Source organism: Globicephala melas, chromosome 16, assembly GCF_963455315.2.
Source record: "Globicephala melas chromosome 16, mGloMel1.2, whole genome shotgun sequence".
Classification (NCBI taxonomy): domain Eukaryota; kingdom Metazoa; phylum Chordata; class Mammalia; order Artiodactyla; family Delphinidae; genus Globicephala; species Globicephala melas.
Window position 1 is genome coordinate 29,791,605 of NC_083329.1, and position 25,057 is coordinate 29,816,661.

General features: G+C 51.7%; 2 protein-coding genes across 2 annotated transcripts in view; one reads left to right on the forward strand and one right to left on the reverse strand.

Annotated features, from left to right (window-relative positions):
- Positions 1-25,057, reverse strand: part of ZFYVE27 (zinc finger FYVE-type containing 27) — a 111,639-nt gene that overhangs the window by 47,020 nt on the left and 39,562 nt on the right. The window lies entirely within an intron of this gene.
- SFRP5 (secreted frizzled related protein 5) lies at positions 19,307-24,848 on the forward strand. Its single transcript, XM_030865273.2, has 3 exons — positions 19,307-19,829; positions 21,979-22,056; positions 23,633-24,848. The coding sequence occupies exons 1-3, from the start codon at positions 19,307-19,309 to the stop codon at positions 23,977-23,979; spliced, it is 948 nt and encodes a 315-aa protein (XP_030721133.1). The 3' UTR covers positions 23,980-24,848.

Here is a 25,057-nt window from a genome sequence, read left to right on the forward strand (position 1 = left end):
GGCGAAACAGGGGTGCAATGGCAGAGATCTTAAAACCAGTAAAACAGTCCCAAAGTCAGTCTCCATTTTGTTATCATCAAGCAGCAGTTTTAAACTATATCAGTGATAAAATATCCTTCCCTCAAAAATCTCTTGTCAGTCTAATTTCTAAAATTAGACAATAAAAAATTAGACCAAAAAAAACATGTATTGGGACTTCCCTGGTGGTGCAGTGGATAAGACTCCGTGCTCCCAATGCAGGGGACCTGGGTTCGATCCCTAGTCAGGGAACTAGATCCCACAAGCATGCCGCAACTAAGAGTTCACATGCCACAACTAAGGAGCCTGCCTGCCACAACTAAGGTGCCCATGTGCTGCAACTAAGGAGCCTGCCTGCCACAACTAAGACCCGGCGCAACCAAATAAATTAATTAATTTTTTTTTTAAAGTGTGTTAAAGCCCCATGGTTACCGCTGGGCTTTAATACACGTTAACTTCCAATTAGCACATTTTCATTACTTATCCTTTAATAAACATCGTATTCCAGGTGACAGTTAATTCGGAAAGTTCCAATTATCTGGGCAGCATTTGATACATGCAGACTTATCTGCACATGTGGTATTTTTTTTTAATTAATAGACTTTATTATATAGAGCGGTTTTAGGCTTACAGAAAATTTGAGTGCACAGAGTTTCCCCCATTATTAACATCTTGCATTAGTGTGGTACATTTGTCACAACTGATGAACCAGTGTTGATAGGCTGTTATTAACTAAAATCCACAATTTACATTAGGGTTCACTCTTTGCATTGTACTTTCTATGGATTCGGACAAATATACAATGTATCCACCATTCCACATTATATAAAATACATTAGCTGTCCTAAAAATCCCCTGTGCTCTGCCTATGCATCCCTCCCCAAGGCCCTGGAAACTACTGATCTTTTTTCTGTCACCATAGTTTTTCCTTTTCCAGAACGTCATAAAGTTGGAATCATACAGTAGGTAGCCTTCTCCGATTGGCTCCTTTCCCTTAGCAACATGCATTTAAAGTTCCTCCGTGTCTTTTCATGGCCTTGATAGCTCATTTCTTCTTCTCGTTGAATAATATTCCATTGTATGGATGTACCACAGTTTATCCATTCACTTGATGAAGGACATCTTGCTTACTTCCTGCCTGTGTGTTTCTGGGATAAGTTCCTAACTGTTCTGATTCATTCAAGCTCATTCAGGTGCAATTTGTGTCCCCAAACCCTATGATATGACACATTCCTGCATTTAAACAGTAAATTCAAAATAGAAAACGATAGCCCACTGAGTTTGAAAACAAACAAACAAAACCCCCAGAACTTGAGTTCCTTCAATTCTGTCATTCTATGGGACCACTGGAGGCTTGTTTTGTGTTTAAAATCATAAGCTGTGATACAGACTGTGAAGTGAGAAGTAGAATGCTTTTGTTTGGTAAGCACTATTTTTGTTTATATGTGAAATATTTTACTGAATTTAAACAATATCTTTAAAATTGAAATTTCTTCTGTGTTTGCTTGTTTTGAAACTAGAGAACAATTTAAGAAAATAATCATTACTGATCATTACATGATTACTAGTCAAAATAATTTCATCATGTTAATAATTCTAAGATGGTCTCCAAGATTCCCACCACCTGGTGTACATGGCCCACATAATCCCCTCCCCTTGAGTGTGGGTGGAAGCAGTGAATATAATGGAATATTACAGTCAGTTGACTTTGAGCTAATCAAAAGGGATATTATCCTGGGTGGGCCTGACCTAATCAGGTGAGTCCTTTTAAAGCCGGTGACACAGCAGAAACGTCTTTCCTGCTGGCCTTGAAGATGCAGCCTCGATGAATTCCACAGCTACAAGGAAATTAGTTCTGCCAAAAGCCATGTGTGTTTGGAAAAGGACCCCAAGCCTCAGATGACACCACTCCCAGCTGACACCTTGACTGCAGCTTTGTGAGCCCCTGAGCAGAGGACCCAGCTAACCCATACCTGGACTCCTGACCCACAGAGACTGAGATCATAAATGTGTGTAGGTTGTTTTAAGCTGCTACCTTTGTGGACATTTGTTACCGCAGCAATAGAAAACTATCACATGAGCCTAAGGCCCCCCGGCTGGCCAGAGGCAGAGCTGGATGAATACATTCCAGTCTGCACGCTGTGAAGGAATCCCTGTTAGTGCTTGGAGATGCCAAAGCAGAGAAGTTAGGTGTCTCAGCCAAGATCACACAGTTGGCAAGTGAAGAAGTCAGGCTAAGCCAGGCCTGTCCAACTGCAGGGCCTCCAAGGCGTGTGCTCCAGGGATGATCCTGCAGGTGGCTGGTAGTCAGGCCCTATGGTGACATGTGGTGATTTCTGGTGACAACGGGACCCCGAAGCTAGAAAGACCATGTAGAAGAAGTGGTTCCCACTCCAAGATTCCCAGACTGGCTTCACCTCAACCCCACCTGGTCACCTAGCTGAGCCGTGGAGCCAGGCCCCAAGACATTGCCTCTCCCAGCCCTCTGTTTATGTCCTTTATATCATGTTTGCAATTACTCCATTTGCACATCTGCCTGTCCCAGCCTCCCCACTTGAACATCGGCCCTGTGAGGGTCCACATCTGACATGGGATCCCAGGGCCACCACGGTCCGGGGCACACGGTAGGCACTGAACGACATTCACTGAACGGATTATGGAGTGAGAAATGATTACTTCTGTTCCTCCTCTGGATCCCTTTCTCTTCCTTTCCCATGGCCCCAACCTGGGCTCTAGGGCTCCAGAGGCGGCTCCCTTCATGGGCGATGAAGTCTTCACCCTTGCCAGTTCCACTCCAAGTCACCCCACTCCACCCCACTGAGGAGCTTCCAGGACCGGAGACCCCCTACGAGGGGGCCTGGAGCCTCCCAGGTTCCCAGACACAGCGCCTGTTCCCTCTGCTGGCAGAAGTGGGCAAGTGCATGGAGGTCCCTCCACACTGGAGACGCTGGAAACACTGGGAAGGTAGGAGTATCCTGGCCTGAGTCCTGCCACAGTGAGGGGACTCCTGCCCTGAGGCCTGCAGCCCTGGAGCACTCACTGGCCTCAGCCCTACCCACAGGGCTGGCAAAGCAGCAAATGCCTCAGATGCTCTGTATTTGCCAAGCAAGGCCTGGATGGGGGACCCCAGACCAGGAGGGGGGACATTGCTTCCACCAGGAGAGCACATTACTCAGAGGGAAGACAGTCCTCTAGCAGCCCAGCCCTGAGAGCTACCCGGTCCCACCCCATGATAATAACAGCTAGCACAGTACACCTACTACACGCATACCTCATCTATCCTTGCAGGGTGGGTACTACTACTTCACTATATAGACCAGAGGAACAGAGAAGGTGGTGGAGTCAAAATCCGAACCCAGGTCAGTGTGGCTCTAAAAGTCCCTGCTTTTTCCATGCCCTGTGCAGGTGTGCCTCATATATTATTTCTAATCCTACATCTAAGGAAGCCTTGTTACCCAAGATGGTCACATGTGGCTTCAAAGCCAAGGCTGGCTTGGGTGTGGCTGAAGCTGGGAGGTGCCTGGGATGGGAAATGGCCTCCCAAGACCAGACAGTGCCACGGGTACCTCCTGGCTGGGTGATCTTGGGCAAATCACTTAGCCTCTCTGAACCACTGTATTCTCATCCATAAAAGAAACATAATTCCTGTGGCTGTGGGGATTAGAGATCATGTGTGTCAAGTTCCCAGCACAGAGCACCCAGGCATAGAAAAGCTGGTATTGCATGTGTCTGTCTCTGATATTCCTCCCTTCCCTTGAGCATGGGCTGGCCTTAGTGACTTGCCTCTAACAAATGGGATAAAGGGGGGGGTGATGGTGCAACTTCAGAGAGCAGGTGATGAAAAGCACTACATTTCCTCCATGCTTGCTTCTCGGTCACTCGACCCATAGAAGCCAGGTGCCACATCATGGAGACACTCAAGCTGGCCATGTGGCTTCCAGCCAGCAGACCATAGAAGTGAACTTGGAAGCAAGTCCTCCAGCCCAAGTCAAGCCTTCAGATAACGGCAGCCCTGGACAACATCCTAACTGCAACCTCATGAGACATTCTGAGTCAGAACTACCCATCTAAGCAGCTGAATTTCCAACCCACAGAAACTGTGGAGATAATGTCTGCTGTGTTAAGTTTGTCATTTATTAGTTATAAAAATATAACTAATACACTTTATAATCAGCATCCTTGGACCAGCAATTGCTTTAGGGTTGAGCTGCCCCAATCTCCTCCCCATAGCTGTGGTCACAGAGAATCCACATTGAAGAGGGTCCAGGCCCTGTGGAGCTGGCCACAAAAGAAACAATAATCACTAATATTTACTGAGCATCTGCCATCTGTCAGGCATTGAGCTAATAAGCACTTTACATTTATCTTCCTAACAAAAATCCCAGGCGGGAAATACCACCATCCTCTTTTTACAGATGGGAAAACTGAGGTGCCAAAAGGTTGAGTACCCACCCAAGATTACACAAGGCAGTAATCAAACTCCACAATTCCAGCCCCCAGAAGTAGTGAGTGGCCCCCTGAAGGGCACTGTGGCTCTAAGGCCCATTTCCCCTCTCCTGTCCCATCCCTAGCCCCCAGCATCACCACCACTGCCCACTTGCTCTCCTGTGAGGGTGACTAACATGGGGTCTGGGACAAATCCCACCCAGCCTGTTGTCCCTTAGCCAAGGCAGTGCCTCTGCCCTCTTCCTGCGTCAGGTGAGCCCACCCCTCACCTGTCCCAGCACAGGTCACTGAGCACATTCATGGTGAAAGTTCCCTCCAGGTAGTCTAACCCAGCCCCCTCCCATTCATTCAGATGCAGAGACAGGCCCAGAGAGGTGCGGTGGCTTATCTAAAGACAGAGGCGGGGTGGGCACTGAGGCTGGAACCCAGGTCTCCTGGCTCCTCTCAACCCAGCCTGCACCCTGGGGCTGCCTTTCCCAGCGTTACCTGCCCCCATACCCAGTGTAGTCTCCACTCACATGCCCAGATACCAGGGACTGGAACTTGAGGCCAAACTTCCCAGCATCCTCCACTACCCCCGGCCCCTGAGGGTAGAAGGGGGCTTATCTCCACCTGTGAGGTGGTGCTGTCCTCACCCCACCCCCACGGTCCCTGCCAGGCAGCCTTGATTAATGGGCTGGTGCTATCTTATCTCCCAGCTGCAGCAGTTAGGGATTAATGGGTGGTGGCCTGGGCCCTGGGAGGACACATCCTGCCCCCAGATCAACCCAAGAGCTCTGCAGGAGGGCGGGGAGCAGGGAGAAAGGGGACTAAGGGAGTCAGTTCTCCAGCTGCCATCTTGCTCACCCACCTGAACTGGCTGAGTCACCACAAAGCACCCAGGACTGGGCCTGGCACTCAATGGGGGCTCAATAAATGGTAGCCACTGTTACATTCTGCTGTTGTTAGTTCCTGGAGTCCTTGGGCCCATGCCTGCCCTTCGGTTAAACTGCCAAAGTCTCCACCACCGCACAGCCCACAGACTAACTAGGAAGTCACCTTCCCCACTCCAGCCTCAGGTGCCCCATCTATAAAATGGGCACAGGTTTGGGGTTTGGAAACAGGGTTGTAGGTCCGACATTATTTTATTGAGTGAACTGGGAGTGGGTTGAGGGATTTATTGATCCAGCTGTGAGGCTTTAGATAATCGATTCATCCTCAGCCTCAATTTCCTCATCTGTAAAGGGGTATGATAGTATCTGCATTGTTAGCATGAAACAACTTCTGGAAAGCCCTGCCAGGACTGTTCCATGTCATACTGAGTGTGGGTTCCCAGATGGGGTCAGACACCAAACTCTGACCAAGGGGTTCACGCTGATGCAAGTTGCTACTGACAGAACCAAGCCCAAATCCAGGCTCACCTTTGGGAGAGAAAGGCTGTCTAAGCACAGGCCCTCCTGCTAGGACTGAGGAAGGGGGACCAGATGTTCTGCTGTGCCCAGGACAGTGCCAGGTCACTCCATTGCCCAGGTACGACTGTTAGTACCACCCCCTTTCACTCTCCAAGTGTCCCCCCCTTGGAGAATCAGTTATGTGGTCCCTAGGCTGAAGGAACAAGGTTCTATCCTCCCTCGGAGAAAGAGAGACTCCATCTAACCTTGAGCATGTGGCCAGCGTGTGTGAAGTCAGGCAGCTAACTCCACCAGAGCCACACAGGGGTCCCGACTCAGAAGCCCATGACTCAAAGGACTCCTCGCAAACTCCTCCCTAGTTTTCTCAAGAAACACATGGTCACTATAAAAAGGTAAGAAAAGACAAGAAGATTAGTGAGAGACGGAGGGCAGGAAGAAGGGACTTTCAGATGAACAGACAGAATAAGGGAAGAATGGATGAATTAAATGAGAAAGAGGAAAGAAAAACGGATATGGGGACAATGGATGAAGGGAAGAAAGGAAGATGGAAGGATATTGAAAGCGAGGATGAAAAGATGGATGGATGGGGGATCGACAAGGGTATGGATGACAAGAGATGAACGTCAGAGTCTCACTGGCTAGCTCTCTGACAGAGCAAACAGGGAAGCCAGCAGAGGGCTTTCTTTCCAGAAGGACATACAGATTGACTCTTTGGGGCCCCAGGAAGCCAGTCTTCCCTCCCCCACACCAAAGACATTCCTAGGACCACTCCTTCCCCTTCACTCTCTGCCTCTTCCCACTGCCCCTTCCCAAAGGGCAAAGGGCAGCACAGCCAGGAAAGCTATCTGCTATTTATCCCAGCCCTGTTTACTCTGGGTCTGTAATTAACAGAGTCTCCTTCCCAGATCAAGGAGGGCCCAAGAGGGCCCAAAGAGGACACGGAGAGCCCTGACAGGCCAGGTTACTCATTGATAAGCAATGGGGAATTGAGGGAGGCTACACCTTATCCTCTTCTGTCCCATCAGCCACCCTTTCCTGACTCCCAAGGAGGCAGGGACCCAGGTCCCAAGCAGTTCTTAGCTCAGGAAGGCTGACATGGGATGGCCCTGCCTAGAAAGCCCTGCCTCAAGGTGTGCAGGTCTGTGCAGGTGCAGCTGGAGTCCTGGATCTGCCTTCACCTGGGCAGCTCCCAAGATCAGGGTCAAAAGACTGTGTAGCCTAGTGGTGAAGATCATGGGCCCTGGGAAGGGACCAGACCCAGGTTCATAGACCCATCTCTTCTCACTTACCAGCTGTGTGACCTTGGGCAAGTGACTTAATCCCTCTGAGCCTCTATAAAATAGGGATGATGGTAAATCAGACCCATGTCAAAAATGCTGCGAGGATGGAATGAGTTAACTTACATAACACACCAAGCATGCCAGGCATCAGTCACAGTTTTGGGCTCCTTTGGGGAACCTGGGGCGCCCTTCTCAGCCTTTTCATCCTCCAGGTTCCTTCCACTTTCCCCTAGGATCCCCTCAGCTACCAGCAGACACTTGGAGGTTCTGTTTCCTCAGTTACCCAGAAGGGCTCCAAATGTTCCTGGTTGTCCAGTACAGTAGCCACCAGCCACATGGGCCTATTTAAATTTCAATTAACTAAAATTAATATTATTTAGCCATGATTTTAGCCATAATATTATTTAGCCATTATTTAGCCAATCAGTACTGCAGTACTGATTCATGGTACAACATGGATGAACTTCAAAAACATTCTGTTAAGTGAAAGAGGCCAGCACGGAAAGTCATATACTGTATGACCACGGTCCTATGAAATGTCCAGAAGAGGCAAATCCACAGAGACAGAAAGAAGCCTCGTGGTTTCCAGGGGCTGGGGGCAAGGGGAACGGGGAGAACCTGCTTAATGTGGACAGCGTTTCCTTTTGGGGTGATGAAAATGTTTAGAACTAGATAGAGGTGGTGGTTGCCTAACATTATGAATGTACTCAATGCCACAGAAGTATTCACTTTAAAACGGTTAATTTCATGTTATGTGAATTTCATCTCACTACAAATAATAATTTAATTTAAAATGTGGTTCCTTAGTAGCACTAGCCACATTTTAAAAGCTCAGTAGCTACATGTGGCTAGTGGCTCCAGGATTAGAGGGCACAGGTACAGAACATGTCCATCACTGCAGAGAGTTTTTTTTAACAACGTTGACCTTCAGGTAATCAAATATAATAGTGATAAAACCTCTTTACATACATTATCTCATCTGACCCTCTCACCAGGATGGCATTTTTTTTTAAGACATGGGGAGATTGGGACCCAGAGAAGGGAGGTACAAGCCCAAGGCTGCACAGGGAGTGGCAGGCCAAAGACCTGCACTGGGGTCTGTGGGCCTCTGGGGTCCTTTCTGCCCGCCTCAGAGACGGGCCCAGGAAGTAACAACCAAACTCTCTGGCCATCTGGCTGTCCTGCTCACATATCTGCTTTCTCCTGAAAGGGACTTGGCACCAGTTTAAAGCAGGCGAGGGTGTGAAAGTGTGCAGTCTAGAAGTTGAAGGGTGCTTGGTTCCTGTTTGCAAAAACTGTGGGGAAGAGAACTTAGTGCCAAGTGATTTGGAATTTTAACAAAAATTCCAGGAAGCCAAAGGCTGGGTAATGTGAGTGGAGGGGAAAGAATGCACCTTTCCCTGACCCCAAGTTGCCTGGCCACATAACTAGGTCAACAGGGCACAGACCTCTTTGTCTCTAGTGGACCCTGAGCTGTCTTCAGAGCCCTTCAAGGGGGGCTAAAAAGGCCTGAAAGTTTTCCTGGCCTTGGCATAATTCAGACTCGTGGGACAGTGGAAAAGCATGGAAGGTTGGGAGAGTCAGAGCTTTGTTCAATTCCAACTCCATCGCTTACTGCCTGGATGACCTTGAGTAAGATACTTAACCTCTCTGAGCCTCAATTTCTTCACCTGTAAAATGAGGACTGACTGTGTGTCTCCCTCAGTTGCTGTAAGGATGAAGCAAGATAACAGATGTGACTCCCAAACACCCTATAAAGATGATTAATCTTCACCAGGACCCAAGCAGTTCTCAACCACTGTCCTTAGGAGAATCTCACCTTAAACATGAACCCTGGAGAAGTCTTAAGATTAAAATCCTCATCAATAATATTACTAATAATAGCAATGGTGCTGGCATGGGTCAGACTCACTGAAGGGTGATTATGAAATCACAGATGGAGGGACAGGCTGGCTGCCCTGCCTGTACTCAAAATATGTGCAGTAGTCAGATCCATCTGGAAGATTCCCAGCTGTGTGACCTTGGACAAGTTCCTCAATCACCTCTGACTTCTCATCTGTAAACAGGGATGATAATAACATCTACCTCTCAGCATTGCTAAGAGATTTAAATGAGATGATAATGAACTTAGCACCATGCCTGGACATACAAACGTCTGCTAACACTGTTTATTAATCAGAGCCCTGAGCCGGGTGCTGGGGAAGGTAAGAAGGACAGGAAGCCAACTAACCACATCCCCAGGCAGAGGAGGCAGGTTGTGTGGAGCTTCCAGAAGGGAAAGAGTTCTCATTTTAGCCTCAAGGAGGTCCATGAGCCTTGGAGAGTGGCTGCAACCATGAACAGGACGAGGGGTGGAAGTGGGGAGTGGGCACGGCCCCCTCCGAGGCCAGTATTTCTTATCTTGGTCCCCAGGCCACTGCATCAGAACCACCTGAGAGTGACATATGCTGAACTGGAATCTGCAGGTGGCCCAGCAATCTGAATGGGTATTTTAACCAGCTTCCAAGCTGATGGCCTCACACTGCAAATTTGGGAACGTCTCTCCCCTCCTGGCTGTGGGGTATGTCCTGTGACAGCCCACATCAGCCAGCTTAGTCAAGGTAGGTCCAGGAGGCCAGGGATAATTCACAGGCACAGGAAGTCAACCCCAAACCTCATCTGCCCATCATACTTCCAACCATTAGACAAAAACAAAACACCATGGGGCATATGCAGGGGTGAGGAGGAACAGGTGGCACAATGCAGACACTGACTGATTTCAGAAGATGACCAATAAGGGTAGCCACCAACCAATCAGAACAGAGGTCTGACCAATCAGAACAGCCAAATAGGGCCCAGTCGGCTGCATGCACCCCTGGAGAGAGTTCATACTGGACAGGGGCCACTGCTGGGGACGGGAATGCTTGGTGGGTAGGGTTCTGGCCCACCCTAGCCCTTACCACACTCGACCCCTCTCATCTGTCTTATCTGTTGAGTTCCCACAAGCCACATTATTTGAAAACAGGATCTCCTTACTTTAAAAACACCATTGGTGAAAAGTGTTGATCCATGAGTGCTTCACAGGGGCTCTGCTGGCCTTTGGGGCAGGACAACCCTTGGTCGTGCAGGGCTGGGCTGGACGACACAGGAAGTTAGCATCCTTGGTCCCTGCCCAGTAAATGACAGCAGCAGCCCCAACGGTCCTGATGACCAAACCCAGGCAGGGGCGGCCTATCCATCCAGCTGAGAAGCACTTCTAGCCCAACTCCCCCTGCTTTACAGCTGAAACAATTGAGAGCCAAGACATCGAGTGACCATCCAAGGCCACGGCACAGCGGGTGAGTGGGGAACTGGAGAGCCAAAAGAAGCGGGCTGAGCCCAGGTCTCAGACAAACCTGACTGGGGCCTCAGTTACCCAGAAGTAGGCAGGACAGAAGTAGGGGCCCCTTCCAGAGAGCCTTGTGTGGGCACCCATGCCCTGAACCGCCGCCAGATGGAAGAACAAGGACCAGGTAGCCCCGCTAGAGCCAGAACCCTCAGCGTCCGAGCACAGAAGACCCATTCTGGGGCCAGGCAAAGAAGCTGTGACCACGTCGGCGGCCCTCGGGGCAAGCGCCCGGCAGTTCCCAGGCCAAGGCCCCAGCTCCCTCACAGCAGAGGACAATTGCTCCATTGGCTAGAGTGGGGGAGAGGAGATTCACTGGCCGGGGCCCTGCACGGCTTCTCCCTACCCGTACCCTCTCCTTAATGAGGCCATTGTTTGCCCAGGGTTCCCCCAACAGCCGGCCCTCACCCCAGCCACTCCTGCCCTGGGTTTCCCCTCCACAGCCTGCCCTCCAGGACCTACTGGGGGCTTCCTGACTTTCTCCCTTGCACTTGGAGCACAAAGGTCCCTGGGGCCTCTCTGACCTATAGTTCCCCTTACAGGGCCACTCACTTCCCTCTCCCAGCCTCTGGTTTTTAAATTAATCAAAGAGGCGTGGACTGCCAATTGACTTCTGTTCAGCATGAGAGGAGTTCCATCCTGAGAGCATGTAATTCCAGTCAAAAGCAAAGAAATCTGCTCTTTTATTTACGGGCAAATGCACCATTCTATGTTGATTTGGGGAAAGATGGTGAATAGCTTATGAAGCTTTAGTAGCTCCTTCCCAGACCCTGGGTGGTCAGGAACCAGCAGAATAGAGAATAGCTTTCAGCTGAAACATTTTATAAATCTGGGGTCCCAAGGGCCCCATGCAGCCACAGCCAGGGTTGAGAGTGGGAGCCGTGCACCACCTACCTCCTGTGATTGCACAAAACTCTTTCAGCACTCACACTAGAGCAGTTTTACGCATCTTCAGGTACTTATTTAATCTTACCAACAAATCTACAAAAGGAAAGTCCCCATTTTGCAGATGGGGAAACTGAGGCACCAGGAGCTGTGTCTTACCCAAGTTCCCACATAAGCAGTAAAGGCAAAAGCCTAATCATAGGTGCCTTTGACTGCATTCAGGGCTCATTCTCTTCTCCACCGAGAGGCTTTGGGGCACCTCTCCAAGCCCCCAACTAGGAACCCACTCTAGTTGTGATTAGAAGATACTTGTGTGTTTGTTCATCGGCTGGCTGCCCCTCCAGACCTCATACTCCCTGAGGGCAGTGGCCCAGGTAACCAGGGCCAAACCTGCTGCAGCCTCATTACCTGAGTCCCACTGAAGTTTCTGCTCTGGCCCCAGGGCTCCCCTTCCCCTGCAAGGCAGTTTGGGTCAGTGCTGGACAGTGTAGAACTCCCTCCAGACATTCTCACATGCGGACAGGAATCCACAAGCCACAGGGGGAAATCCTGGGTTCAAGCCCTGGCTCTGCTTTTTGGCTGTGTGACTCTGGGCAAGTTACTAAACTTCTCTGAGTCTCAATTTTCTCATATTAAATGAGGATGATAATGCCTCCCTCACAGTGCTATTGGAAAAATTAAATGAGGTAATATATGGGAAAGCACAGAGCATTATGCCAGGCACCTAGGATGCCCTAAACAAGTGTTCAAGAGAGTAGGGGGAAGGAGGGAGCGGGGGAAGTCTACATGAGCTTAGGGGGCTTGTCCATCACCCCAAGTCCCTCAGCAAGCATCTCATGCTACTCCACTTACTCCGCTCAGTCCTCACCAGCTCTCCCCACAGTCACCCTAGAGCCCTCCGAATCTTCCCTGGGCCTCCCAAGAATTCCAACAGAGACCAAGAAAGGTTAAAGGAAGCTGGCTCCCACCTGAGCCCATCTGGCTCCTTTCTCTTGCCGCCTCCTTCCACCAAGCATTCATCTGTCCAGTCAGTCATTCACTCACGCAACATGTATTGAGCATCTACTAGGTGACTGGCAGTACTCTAGGAGCCAGAGGAACGGAGATGGACAAGACAGGCCTTGCCTCTGTGGAACCCTCAGCCTACTGGGAAGCCAGAAATTGAAAAAAATCAACCTAGTGAGACGATGAACAGGAGATGAGGGCTGCACAGGGAGGTCTGGGGTTCTACGAGCGCGCCCAGCCAGAAGGCCTGGCCTACCTGGAGCCTTGGGAAGAACTTTATGCTAAAAGCAATCAGAGCAACTGAGGGTTTCGAGCTGAAGGGTGAGGCTACCATGTTTGCAGTTTGAAATGATTCACTCCTGCAGAGTGGAAAATAAGACCAGAAGGCAGCCCCAAGCAGTGAGGAAGGACAGCATTGAGGAGGAGCAACAGTGAGAAAGGGACAGCACAGGTGTATTTACGAGAAATTTAGGAGCAAGGAGCCACAGAATCTGGTGACAGTCTCTAAAGACCATTGTCGTACCAATGTTCAATAGTTTTAACAATTATATAGAAAGCTCTCCTCTGTGCACCATTCCAAGCACTTTTTAAATGAACTCTAATCCTCCCAATAATCCTATAAGGCACTATTGTTATTATCCTCATTTTACAGATGAGGAAACTGAAGCACAGACAGGTTAAATAACTCGCCCAAGGTCAAGTAGCATTGAGGAAATTAGAATCCAGTCTTGCTCCAGAGTTCGTGGTTTTTTTTTTTCTTCTTCCTCCTTTTTTTAAATATTTGAACATGCCAACAGCATCCAGGATCTTAGTTCCCCAACCAGGGATCGAACCTGTGTCCCCTGCAGTGGAAGCGTGGCGTCTTAACCACTGGACTGCCAGGGAAGTCCCCAGGGTTTGTGGTCTTAACCCAAACATTTGGCTGCCTCTCTGATGTGCTTCTAGCTGGGCTGCCCACCAGCCACATCTCAGGGCTCCCAGGTGTGCTGGGGACTCAGAGAGAAGAGGAGAGCATTACTCAGCCTTCTCTCCATCCCAGCCCTGTCCAGAGACTACCAGCCGTGCCCACCCTCCACCGCACTTCCTTTTGTACTTCAGACAGTCATTCTTAGACTAGACCAAGGCGCAGGCCCAAGACAAGACTGGCCTCTGCTTTTTTTGCAGAGCTACGTGAGATCCAGGACAAATGGAGAGCCTGCTGGTGCCCGGGCTCATAGAAGGAAGGACTACGTCACCTCCCTAGCCACTCGATTCAGTGACAGTGAGCCCAGCCCCTCCAGGACCAGGCCCCCACTGCCACCAGGGCACCCAGAGATCCTGAACAGGCCTTCTTGAACTGCTGCCCACAGCACAGGTTGTGCAGCAGGAAGGCTCGGCGCAGCTGGGGGCCTATGGGACAGATGTTGACTTTGCAATCAACAAAACTAAAACGCTGGAAAGTAAAGCAGTGCTGTAGGTGTGGTAGGAAGAGCACTGGACTGGAAGTCAGGAAGGTCAAGTTCTAGTTTCCTCTTATAGAAAGTGGTGGGGGATGGGAGGATGCTGGGGGACAATAGAAGTGGTTCCCTGTTAGCACTAATAGTTCTCTTAACTTCACAGACCACTCACCCTGCGCTCTTTGCTGAGCACTCAGCAGCAGCTGCTATGAAAACAGGTGTCCCAGCAGAGGAACACTGACACTGTAAAAGGCAGATACTTCCAGGAGGCTCTGGAACAAGGACAAGATTCTTTCTCACCTCTTCGGGCATCCCAGCCCTCCAGGAGGCAGGCAAGCCTGTGCTGGCAGGACCTCCTCACAGCCAGGGATGGAAGAGGTCCCACCTCAAGCCAAGGCTCCTCACAGCCTCACCTCCATCATCATTCCAGCCCCCTTCCTCTTCACTATCCTCAAGACAGCCCCATGGAGAATGCAGGGCAGAGACTGCATTCCTCCTCATGTCCGCAGATGAGTAAACTGAGACTCAGGGTGTGGGAAGGACTTGCTATTAAGTTGAAAACATACAACTCAGATCTTCAGAATCCAAGCATGGTGCACTCCCCACTGCTACACACTGCCTCTCCCAGAGGCTTTGTAGAGGCATGAATGGGGCAGATCTCTTGGCTCCTGGCTCTGTTATAGCTCTGATCACAGAGCTACTGTACGCCAGGCACTCTGCCAGGTGCTTCTCTCATCCTTTATCTAGTAAATCTTCACGACCACCCAGTAAATAAACGTTACTAACCACATTTTACAAATGAATAAACGCAGGTCTGAAGTTCAATAGACATGTGTCCAAAGACACACAACTAGGATGTGGTCAGAATTCACCACCAGTCAGGCTGACTCAAAGCCCTGGCTCCTCCCACTACACTTCACTGCCTTCGTGTGTCTGTGTCCTCCACATGGGCTGGGACTGAGACTCTTACTCGTGTATGCCTGGCCCATAGCAGGCATTAGCTAAATGTTAGTTCATGGAATTATTTTTCCCAAGACTAAAGATTAAAAGGAACAAAGAAGGCTATTTCATACAGATAAAAATTACAATCCAACCAGAACATACAATAATCACAAAACTTTATGCTCCAGGGACTTCCCTGGTGGCGCAGTGGTTAAGAATCTGCCTGCCAATGCAGGGGACACGGGTTTGATCTCTGGTCCAAGAAGACCGCACATGCTGCGGAACAACTAAGTCCGTGCGCCACAACTCCTGACGCCCACACACCTAGAGTCTGTGCTCTAGAAGCCACCGCAGTGAGAAGCCTGCGCACCGCAACAAAGTGTAGCCAAGTAGCCCCCGCTCACGGCAACTAGAGAAAGCCCGCAAGCAGCAGCGAAGACCCAACGCAGCCAAAAATAAATAAATAATTTTTTTTAAAAAAAGAAACTTTATGCTCCTAACAACACAGCTTCAAAATATATAAAGCAAAATTGAATCAAAAGAAAAAAAAAGAAAAGAAAAGGAAAAATTAGCAAACCTCACAAAGTAGATTTTATACACCTCTATCAGAAATGAACAGAGGAAGTAAGCCAGTGGTTCTTGAACTTTTTGGTCTCAGGACCTCTTTACACTCTTAAAAATTATTGAGGTTTTAGATTAAATCAAAGAACTTTTGTTTATATAGATATCTACCATTTATATCAACATCTACAATGGTTAAAATGAAAACTGAGAAAAAATTTATATATTAATTCATTTCAAATAACCGTAATAATCCCTTATATGTCAACATAAATTTTTGTGAAAAGTAATTACATTTTACAAAACAAAAAAATTTAGTGAGAAGAGTAGCACTGTTTCACCTTTTTTTTCGGCTGCGTTGGATCTTCGTTGCTGTGCAGGCCTTCTCTAGTTGCGGTGCGCGGGCTTCTCACTGCGGTGGCTTCTCTTGTTGTGGAGCACAGGCTCTAGGCGCGCGGGCTTCAGTAGCTGTGGCACACGGGCTCAGTAGTTGTGGCTCACAGGCTCTAGAGTGCAGGCTCAGTAGTTGTGGCGCATGGGCTTAGTTGCTCCGCAGCATGTGGGATCTTCCCGGAGCAGGGCTCGAACCCGTGTCCCCTGCACTGGCAGGTGGATTCTTAACCACTGTGCCACCAGGGAAGCCCTGTCTTACACTTTTGCAATCTCTTTCATGTCTAGTTTAATAGAAGACAGTCAGATTCTTATACCTCCTGCATTCAATCTGTCGTTACATGTTGTTTTGGTTGACATATATGGAGAAAATTTGGCTTTACAGAGAAATGTAATTGGAAGAGTATTTTAATAGCTTTTTTAGATATTATGGCTATCAAATTGATACTACAAAAAAACTGACAGGTGACAATTCCTTAAATGTTGGTTGTAATGTAGAATCTGAATCCACATCAATAAACTTTTCTTACTCAACAGAGTAAAATCCTTAAAATCCACTGGTCTATCTTGCACCTTGAGTGGATCTTCAAATTACATACAATTTTGACCTTGCGGACTCCCTGAAAGGCACTTGGGGGCCCTCAAGGGAACCCTGACCACAAGGAGAACCACTGAAGTAGGCACTAAAAAAGTAGAAAAATGTAGGATTTGATAACATAATTAGCAATTTTTTTTTGGCCGCACCGCATGGCTTGCAGGATCTTAGCACGCACTCCTAACCACTGGACTGCCAGGGAATTCCCCATAAGTAGCAAGTTTAACCTAAGAGTTCTCTATGTAGAACTTTGCTCACAACAAACCATGAATACACATTTTGAACAAGTGGTTCCCTCCATCAGCTGGGGGAAACGTGTGCCTGGACAGACAGCAGACGCTCCAAGATGGACAGATGCCCAGCATGCCAGGTGTCCCAGCCAGCTGCCTAGGCCCTGGGACGGCCTCATCAGAAAGGGATACGACATCAGAGCGCAGCCTCTTCCTTTCTCTGGCCACAGGGGGAGAGCGTCCTTGAACAGCTACCCCAGGGTGTAGCCCCCCACCTGGGTTCCTTTCCTGTGAAGGGCTTCCCTCCTCAATCTCATCATGGGCCCCATGTCAGGGCGCCTCAGGGGTCCGCAAGGCAAAGTTGTCGGGTAAAGCCTACCCATCCTCCTCTTCCAGGAAGTTTCTAGCCTGGCCCCTCTGCTCTTTGGAGCCCCTGGAACTGCCAGGTACAGACTCTCCTGGCTCTCAGACCATGTGCAGTCCTTACATAAGCAGCAGCAGGAACAATGCCTCACTCTGTCCAGGCCAGGCACTGGGATGCCAAGAACAGCACAGGAGACCAGCTACACAGGGAGCCAGCACCTTGTACAACCATCTGGGAACTCCAACACCCCCGCCAGGGACTGAAACCACAGCTCCCCCGGAGTGCAGAAGCCCTGCCAAGCCCAGAGGGGGTGGTGAGGGGTAAGCTGGAGTGCAAGGAGCAGAGCTGCCGCTGAGCGTCCCAAACCAGAGCCAGGGCCAAGGTGTCCGAGGGAGCTTTCAGAGCACACGCATTTATCCCCTAAAGTCACACATCCCTTGGCAATCTAACATTCCTAGGTATCTACTATGTGCTGGCATTGTGCAGGAGGCTTTCTTTCCATGCACCATCCTGTTTGCCCCTCACAATAACTGCTGAGGCAGTTCTATTTTACAAACAAAGAAGTGAAGGGTTAGAAAGGCTAAGTGTTTGCCCAAGGTCACTCAGAGAGTATACACTTGGATTTGAACCTGGCTCTTTCCGTCTGCAGAGTCCAGGCTCTTGCACCATTACTACACTGTCTGGCCCTGCAGAGAGCGGTCCTTCACCTTCTGAGTGGTCATCCCCAGAACCTCTTCACGCTGGGGTTGGGAGAGGGAGAAGGGGCAGGAAAGCTTGTTCTCCCCAGACCCGACTAGGTCATCCTGGACATCAAAAGAACATCCTGTCCCACCCTAGGGCTCTGTCTGCTTAATTTTCTTCTGCCTCCTCTGCCCTGCCTTGTGTCTTTTTCTCACAACTGGATCAGATGAAGCAGGGCCTATGTCTTCTGTATTTCTGTAGCCCCATCTGTGGGATACACACCTCGAGCCTTGCACATAGTCAGTTCCCCAGCTAGGTTCTCAGGAAGGAGCCCCCCACCACCACCCCCAAGCCTCTTGTCCAAAGCTCCTCCCACAGGAAAGCCAATGGAAGGCAGGGTCCAGACAAGGAGAAGACCCCAGACATGGGGTTCCTGAAAGCTGCCTCCTCTGTGATGCCTCCCTGGATATCCTCTTCAATTCCTTCCTTCTCTAGGCTCCCAGAGGAGGCACAGTCTCCTCCCTCAGTGTTTCCTACCCTAGGCTGGAATTTATCTTAGGGCAGAGTAGTTAAACCCTGGCCTTTGGAACCCAACACCTGGACTCAAATGATGGCTCCTTCATCTATTAGCAATGTGACCAAGGGCCAGTTACTTCACCTCTCTGAGCACCTCCCACCGCAGTCATTAAGCCTGCAGACTCAGAACCCAGACCTCCTGGTCATATCTGGGCTCTGACTCTGGAATCAGACTTCCTGGGTTCAAGTCCTGGCACCAATCTTTACTTAACCTTTTTGTCTCAGTGCCTTTATCTGTAAAGTGAGGATAGTAATAGTATCTGCCCACCTAATAGCATTATTATAAGAATTGAATGAGGTAGTTTATGCAATATTCTCAGAACAGACTTGACACATAGGAAGCACCCGATAAGTGTTAGCTATCATTGGAAACGGTTGATAAGGTTGTGAAGTGCTGTGCAGTGTCTGAAGCACTTAATAAGCGCTCACTAAATAGTAGGCATGATTATCTTTGCCCCCACTAAGCTGTGATGTCCCGGAGGTGGGTTCTGGATCATATCCATCTCTGATTCCCCAGCACCTCGAGCCTTGCACACAGTCAGCACGCTGCCCGGCACCAAGCAGGAGCTCAATAAATGCGTGAGGACTGGGAGTGAAGAACTTGCCTGCCTGGACCAGGAGGGTGTGGGCAGCCAGGAGCCTCCTGCCGAGAGAAGGGAAAACCGAGGTGTCAGGGAAGAGAAAACAGAGCAGAGTGGTAAGGGCCGAGACGGAGAGATAACCAAGTGAAGTGAGTGAGAAAAGGAACAGGAGAGGCTGTGGCGGAGAGAGATAAGGAGGAAGGATGGAGAAGGCGAGGGGCGAGGAAGAAGCCTAGGGAAGTGAGGGAGCCCCGGGGAGAGGCGCAAGGCGAGGCTGGGTCAGTGGCAGGGGAGTGGGCGAGCGGGAGAGGGGCGCAGGAGCCGGCGCTGAGCGGGACGCACAGGCCGCGGGGCAGGAGGCGCAGGGGGGGCGCCACCCTGCCTCCCCGCCTCGGGGAGGGGGCCGGGCGGCCGGAGATTGGCTGGGGCGCGCGGCGAGGCCGGGGCTGGAGCTTCAAGGTGGGAGGCGCCAGGATCACTCTGTGCGCGCGGGCGCGGAACGAGGCTGCCACCCACTTGGGCGACCTCAGCGGCAGGGGAGTATCGGGGGCCTGTGCAGCCATGCGGGCGGCGGCGGGGGGCGCGCGGGCGGCCGCGCTGGCGCTGCTGCTGGGGGCGCTGCACGGGGCGCCGGGGCGCGGCGAAGAGTACGACTACTACGGCTGGCAGACCGAGCCGCTGCACGGGCGCTCGTACTCCAAACCGCCCCAGTGCCTCGACATCCCCGCCGACCTGCCGCTCTGCCACACCGTGGGCTACAAGCGCATGCGGCTGCCCAACCTGCTGGAGCACGAGAGCCTGGCCGAGGTGAAGCAGCAGGCGAGCAGCTGGCTGCCGCTGCTGGCCAAGCGCTGCCACTCGGACACGCAGGTCTTCCTCTGCTCGCTCTTCGCGCCCGTCTGCCTCGACCGGCCCATCTACCCTTGCCGCTCGCTGTGCGAGGCCGTGCGCGCCGGCTGCGCGCCGCTCATGGAGGCCTATGGCTTTCCCTGGCCCGAGATGCTGCACTGCCACAAGTTCCCCCTGGACAACGACCTCTGCATCGCTGTGCAGTTCGGGCACTTGCCCGCCACCGCGCCTCCAGGTAGCGCTGCCGCCGCCGCCATCTCCCTACCCCCAGCCCCCAGCGCCCCGCGCGCTCCGACGGGATAGATGCCGCTCCCCCAACCCCTTAGCACAGCTCTTCAAGCCCCCAGAGGTGCCACACACACACGTCTTTGCTCAGCCCTGCATGTCGTCCGAAGCCTACCAGCCTTCCCACCTGCGGCTGTGGACATTCCCACTGGTTCTCCCCCATTCCAACTCCGTTCCTGAAACCTCCCCCACTTCCCTCACAGCTCCCACCTTCCCAAGCTTCTGGAATCCCTGGGGGAGCCCAATGCTGTCACTCCATCCTGAGGCCTCCAATAAATGCCTTATCACCTCTCTCAGCCCACAAATGCTCAGGATTGCTAAGCACACTCTGGGCTATGAATTCCACCCTGTCCCCATTTTCTGCACGTGGGAACCCTAAATTTTCCCACTCTTTCCCCAGTCCCCCAGGTTGGGAGACCTTTGGGTAAGGCTCAGTGCAGAAGAGTGAGCAGATTGCCAGGCTTGGCCCCTGACAAGGAGCCCTTGGGCAAGTTGCTCAACTTTGAGCCTTGGTTTCCTCATCTGTAAAATAGGAAGCAATCCCAGGTTCCCAACATTTATGAGATCCTAAGTGCCACCTCCCACCCACCCACCCCCAATCCCATTACCCCTAATTCCTCTCTGGTCTCAGCCCCCTCTGCCAGACTCCTTCCAGGCAGAGTAAGCCCAGGCTGGGCACCAGACAGGAGGATAAACAGTGGCACCAAGCAGGGCATCTTTGCCAGGGTGGCTAATACCCAGAATCTAGGGAGCCCCTGGCTCTGGGACTCTCCCAAGGGGCAGCACCACTCCCCCATTTTCCATTTGACCCAGCCCCCCAGAAACAACTGGACTCCACCACACCCCACCCACCCCTCAAAGCTAACCTCACCCATGCAGTCCCCAGTCCTACACACCCACACAGGATCTGAGAGTTGCGGCTGGGTGGGGGTCCTGTGACCAAAGAGTGTTGAGAGAAGAGAAACCCCCTATTCTCAGGTTAGTAATGGGACCAGGAAGCAGGGGAGAAAGACGCAGCTCAAGCAGAGACAGCATAGTCCCCAGCAGGGATCCTAGGCATGGCTCCTTTATTCTGGTTTTTTGGAGCCCAAACATTAACATCCTGGAAAGCAGGGAAATCCCAGGCTTGGATTCCCACCTGGCTCTGCCCTCCCACTCTCACCCGCTTTGAGCCTCTCTCTCCCCCATGATGGGGCACCCACCAGAAGGCAGAGACACAGAGCGAGGTCAGATGCTGTGTGGTAGGACCAGAGGCAGCCCGAGGTATCTGTGTGGCCAACAGACAAAACTGAGAATATTTCATACAAAAAGAGTTTTGGCTTCCCTTGAAAAATTGGAAGTTCTGGTAATGCTAAATTGGGTGCTCCTCAGTTTACCACAGTCCCTGCCCTGCCGGCGTCACTCATTTACCCACCTGTCTGGAGCCTGGGTTCCTAGAAAGACCCCGCAAACATCCCCACCCTAGCACTAGTCTAGGAGTCACAAATCCTGAGTTCTAAGCTCAATTCTCACTAGCTTTGCAGACTTGGGTAGCCACTCTGGACCTCGGTTTCCTTTTCTTTAAAAGCGGAATAACGGGGCTTCCCTGGTGGCTCAGTGGTTGAGAGTCTGCCTGCCGATGCAGGGGACATGGGTTCGTGCCCCGCTCTGGGAAGATCCCACATGTCGCGGAGCAGCTAGGCCCGTAAGCCATGGCCGCTGAGCCTGCGCGTCTGGAGCCTGTGCTCCGCAATGGGAGAGGCCACAACGGTAAGAGGCCCGCGTACCGCAAAAAAAAAAAAAAAAGAAAGAAAAAAGAGGAATAACGATACCTACTTCATAGGCTGAGGACTAAATGAGACAAAATTTAGAAAAAGACAGTGCACATCATGGTCACAGCTGCCAGGGTCATGGGGCAATCATGCCCACCTGGTCAGTTCTGTCCCTTCACGACCTTCTGAACTTCACAGCCACTCAGTGAGCATTATCATTATCATCCTGTTTCCTGATGAGGAAGTGGAGGCTTGGCAGGGGGAGGTGGCTGGTCAGTGGGGGAGCCTGAACCCTAAGTGGCTCTATGGACTTTGATCCCCTCTCCCCACCCCTGCTTCTCTCTTCAGTGACCAAGATCTGCGCCCAGTGTGAGATGGAGCACAGCGCTGATGGCCTCATGGAGCAGATGTGTTCCAGCGACTTCGGTGAGTGTAGAGCCCACGTGGCCACTGCCCTCTCCCCAGAGAAATGTACCTCTTTTTTGCACGTCATCCCAGGGACTTCAAAAGCCCCTCAAGGCCATGGTCCATCCCTGGCCAGGGCTCCGGCAGCCCTCCCTTGACACTCTCTACAGAGGGGCCTCCAGGGCTGGATTCTCTTTAGGGGAAGGAAGCTTGGCCCAGAGATGGATGGAGGTAGCAGAGGGGAGAGATGGGCTCCAGGATGGAAGCGCAGCCCCCTCGTCCCTGGGCACCTCTGCCTAGTACCTGATGCACCTCTGGCCAGGGGAGCTGTGGTCACCCGTCCCATAGCTTCATCCTGGAGCCTCCCCATTCCTGGGGCAGTCAGGACTTGGCTCCTGTGCGGACCACGCAGCCCAGCATGTCGTCTTGGCCAGGTCAGCTCCCCTTTTGTGTCTTAGCCTCCTCTGTCTATGAAAAAGAGAAAGCAATGAAATCCTTCCTGCAACAGGTCTTTGATGTCGTTAGTCTGTTTGGAAAGAGGACACTACTACTGCAAGGTGTGTGCGTGCCCGAGAGAGAAAGAGGGGGTGGGGGAGAAGGAAAGAGGTTTTATAACACTGTCCTTTCCTGGGTGCCCAAAGTTATTCTCTGGCTTCTCCCTGGCTGCTCCCAGAGATGGGGACCCAGAGGCCCGCAGAAGGAGGACCCTGGCCTAAGTGACCGCTGCTAACTCCACTAGGCTCTCTGGCCTTCAACCACCTCCTCCACTACCCCACACACCCACACTCCTACACACACCGCAGACATTCTCTCACACACAAAAACACACAGCACCACACTCCACACTCCCACCCACACTACACAGTCGCACACAAATTACAGCAGTGGGTTCGCCCAGCAAGAGCTGGTTGTACGCGGTGCTTCCCAACCCTGCGCTCCGTGACTCAGTGGGTCACGGTGGGAGCACTTACCCATGGAAATCAGCACATGCAACAGAGAAGGGCCCCCCCACCCCCCGCCAGAGCTGGCTGTCTAGCATTTAGAGCCACCACTGCTCCAAACACCACCCCCTGCAACACACACACACACACACACACACACACACACACACACACACACGCAGCCAGAAATCCATTTGGAAGCATCCCAGAGATCATGAAATCCAGCTTTCCTCCATCACAAGGACGCCCCCTCCACCAAACCCTCCCTCCAACTGGTCAGCTCCACCCCCAATATTTCCCTTCCCCAAGGAGCCCACACCCAGCTCCACTCCCCACGGAGAGCTCTCCACCCTGCACCTGGTGTCATGGAGAGGCACAGGCCAGACCTCAGTTCAACCCAGGCTCTAGAATTCAGGCACATCACCACCTCTCCAAACCTCATTTCCCCACCACGCCTCAAGGATGAAACATGATAATGCCCGTGCGAGTCCAGCACATGATGGGAGCTTCATAAATGTCAGCGTGTACACGCAGAAGCTCCATCTCCCCAAGCCCCAGGCCTGGAGCTTCAGGCAGAGCACCAAGCATGGGGCCACCAGCGTCCTGAGCAAACGTGACGGTTCTCAGGCCATCCCTCTGTCCACCCCGACACACAGTGGTCAAAATGCGCATCAGAGAGATCAAGATAGAGAACGCGGACCGGAAGCTGATTGGAGCCCAGAAAAAGAAGAAACTGCTCAAGCCGGGCCCCCTGAAGCGCAAGGACACCAAGAGGCTGGTGCTGCACATGAAGAACGGCGCTGGCTGCCCCTGCCCACAGCTGGAGAGCCTGGCCGGCAGCTTCCTGGTCATGGGCCGCAAAGTGGATGGACAGCTGCTGCTCACGGCTGTCTACCGCTGGGACAAGAAGAACAAGGAGATGAAGTTCGCGGTCAAGTTCATGTTCTCCTACCCCTGCTCCCTCTACTACCCGTTCTTCTATGGGGCCGCAGAGCCCCACTGAAGGGCACTCCTCCCTGCCCCACCCAGCCAGCTGTGCCTTGTCTCTGTCTCCACCCCTGGGGCGCACTCTCTCCTCCTGCCCACCTGGCCTCCCCCTACTCCCAGGCTGACCCAGCCCCTGCCGGAGGGTGGTTCGTGCAGAGCTGCTACCAGCACAGGCACTAAGGGATGGACATGGAGCCAGGCTGTCCTTGACCGAGGGGTTCTGGGGTCCTTGAAGGTTTCCTCCTATAGGAGCAGAGGTTTCTCAGTTGGGAGAAAGTAGGCAGAGAGAAAAGAGAGCTCTAAGCAGCCTGAGGAGGTGGTTTCCAGGATAGCCGGTGGTGTCAGCTCCCCTCTGTTGGCGGTGGGGCCTCGCCTGGGAGAGGGAAGTCCTGGTATTAGGCTGAGCTACTTGAGGGACAGTTCTTGGCCCCCAGGGCCCCTTCACGTGTCCTCATTGTAGCCCCCCCAAAAGGAAAGGGTCACAGTGCCCTCCAGGCACGCCTCCCCTCCTTCCCCGTCTCTGCCCGTTTCCCTTCCCGCTGGACCGGAGAGAAGCCCAGCCCAGCCCCACTCCCAGACGCGCACTCCTCAGCCTCCGCATGTCCCTTTTATCCTGATGACCAGTAAATTACTGCTACTGCTGTGAGGCCATAGATACTAGACTGATGCAGGTAGGGTTTGGTTTTCTATTTTTTTTTTAAGTTTTTAATTAAATCAAAGAAAACAAACTGGTTTTAACCAGGTGATTTCTTTATCAGCTGGTTCCTCGGTGGGGTGTTCAGAAACGACTTCGCGAAAGAGGCCTTTTTGTAACCCACGGCCTGTCTACACAGACATACTTGGAATGCCTAAAAAGAGCAATTCCCATGTTTTCGCAGGATCCCCCGAGAACACATAGAGAGGGTCACCCTTCTCATCCTCACAACGAGACTAACTGAGCGATGGAGATGACTGTCCTTTTGTCTCAGAGGAAGGACAGAGATGCCAAGTTCCCCAGCCTTCTCCCACCATCAGAAGGCTCCCACAGTCCTGCAGCATCTCCCTGACACGGGCAGTGCCTGCTCTGAGGAGCCCCCAAAAGGCTGGGCCTCTGA

Bases quoted from the DNA above. Each gene is read 5' to 3' on its own strand.
- SFRP5 (XM_030865273.2), top strand. From the start codon at position 19,307: ATGCGGGCGGCGGCGGGGGGCGCGCGGGCGGCCGCGCTGGCGCTGCTG. The intron at 19,830-21,978 runs GTAGCGCTGCCG...TTCTCTCTTCAG, and splicing joins GCCCGCCACCGCGCCTCCAG to TGACCAAGATCTGCGCCCAG. The intron at 22,057-23,632 runs GTGAGTGTAGAG...CCCGACACACAG, and splicing joins GATGTGTTCCAGCGACTTCG to TGGTCAAAATGCGCATCAGA.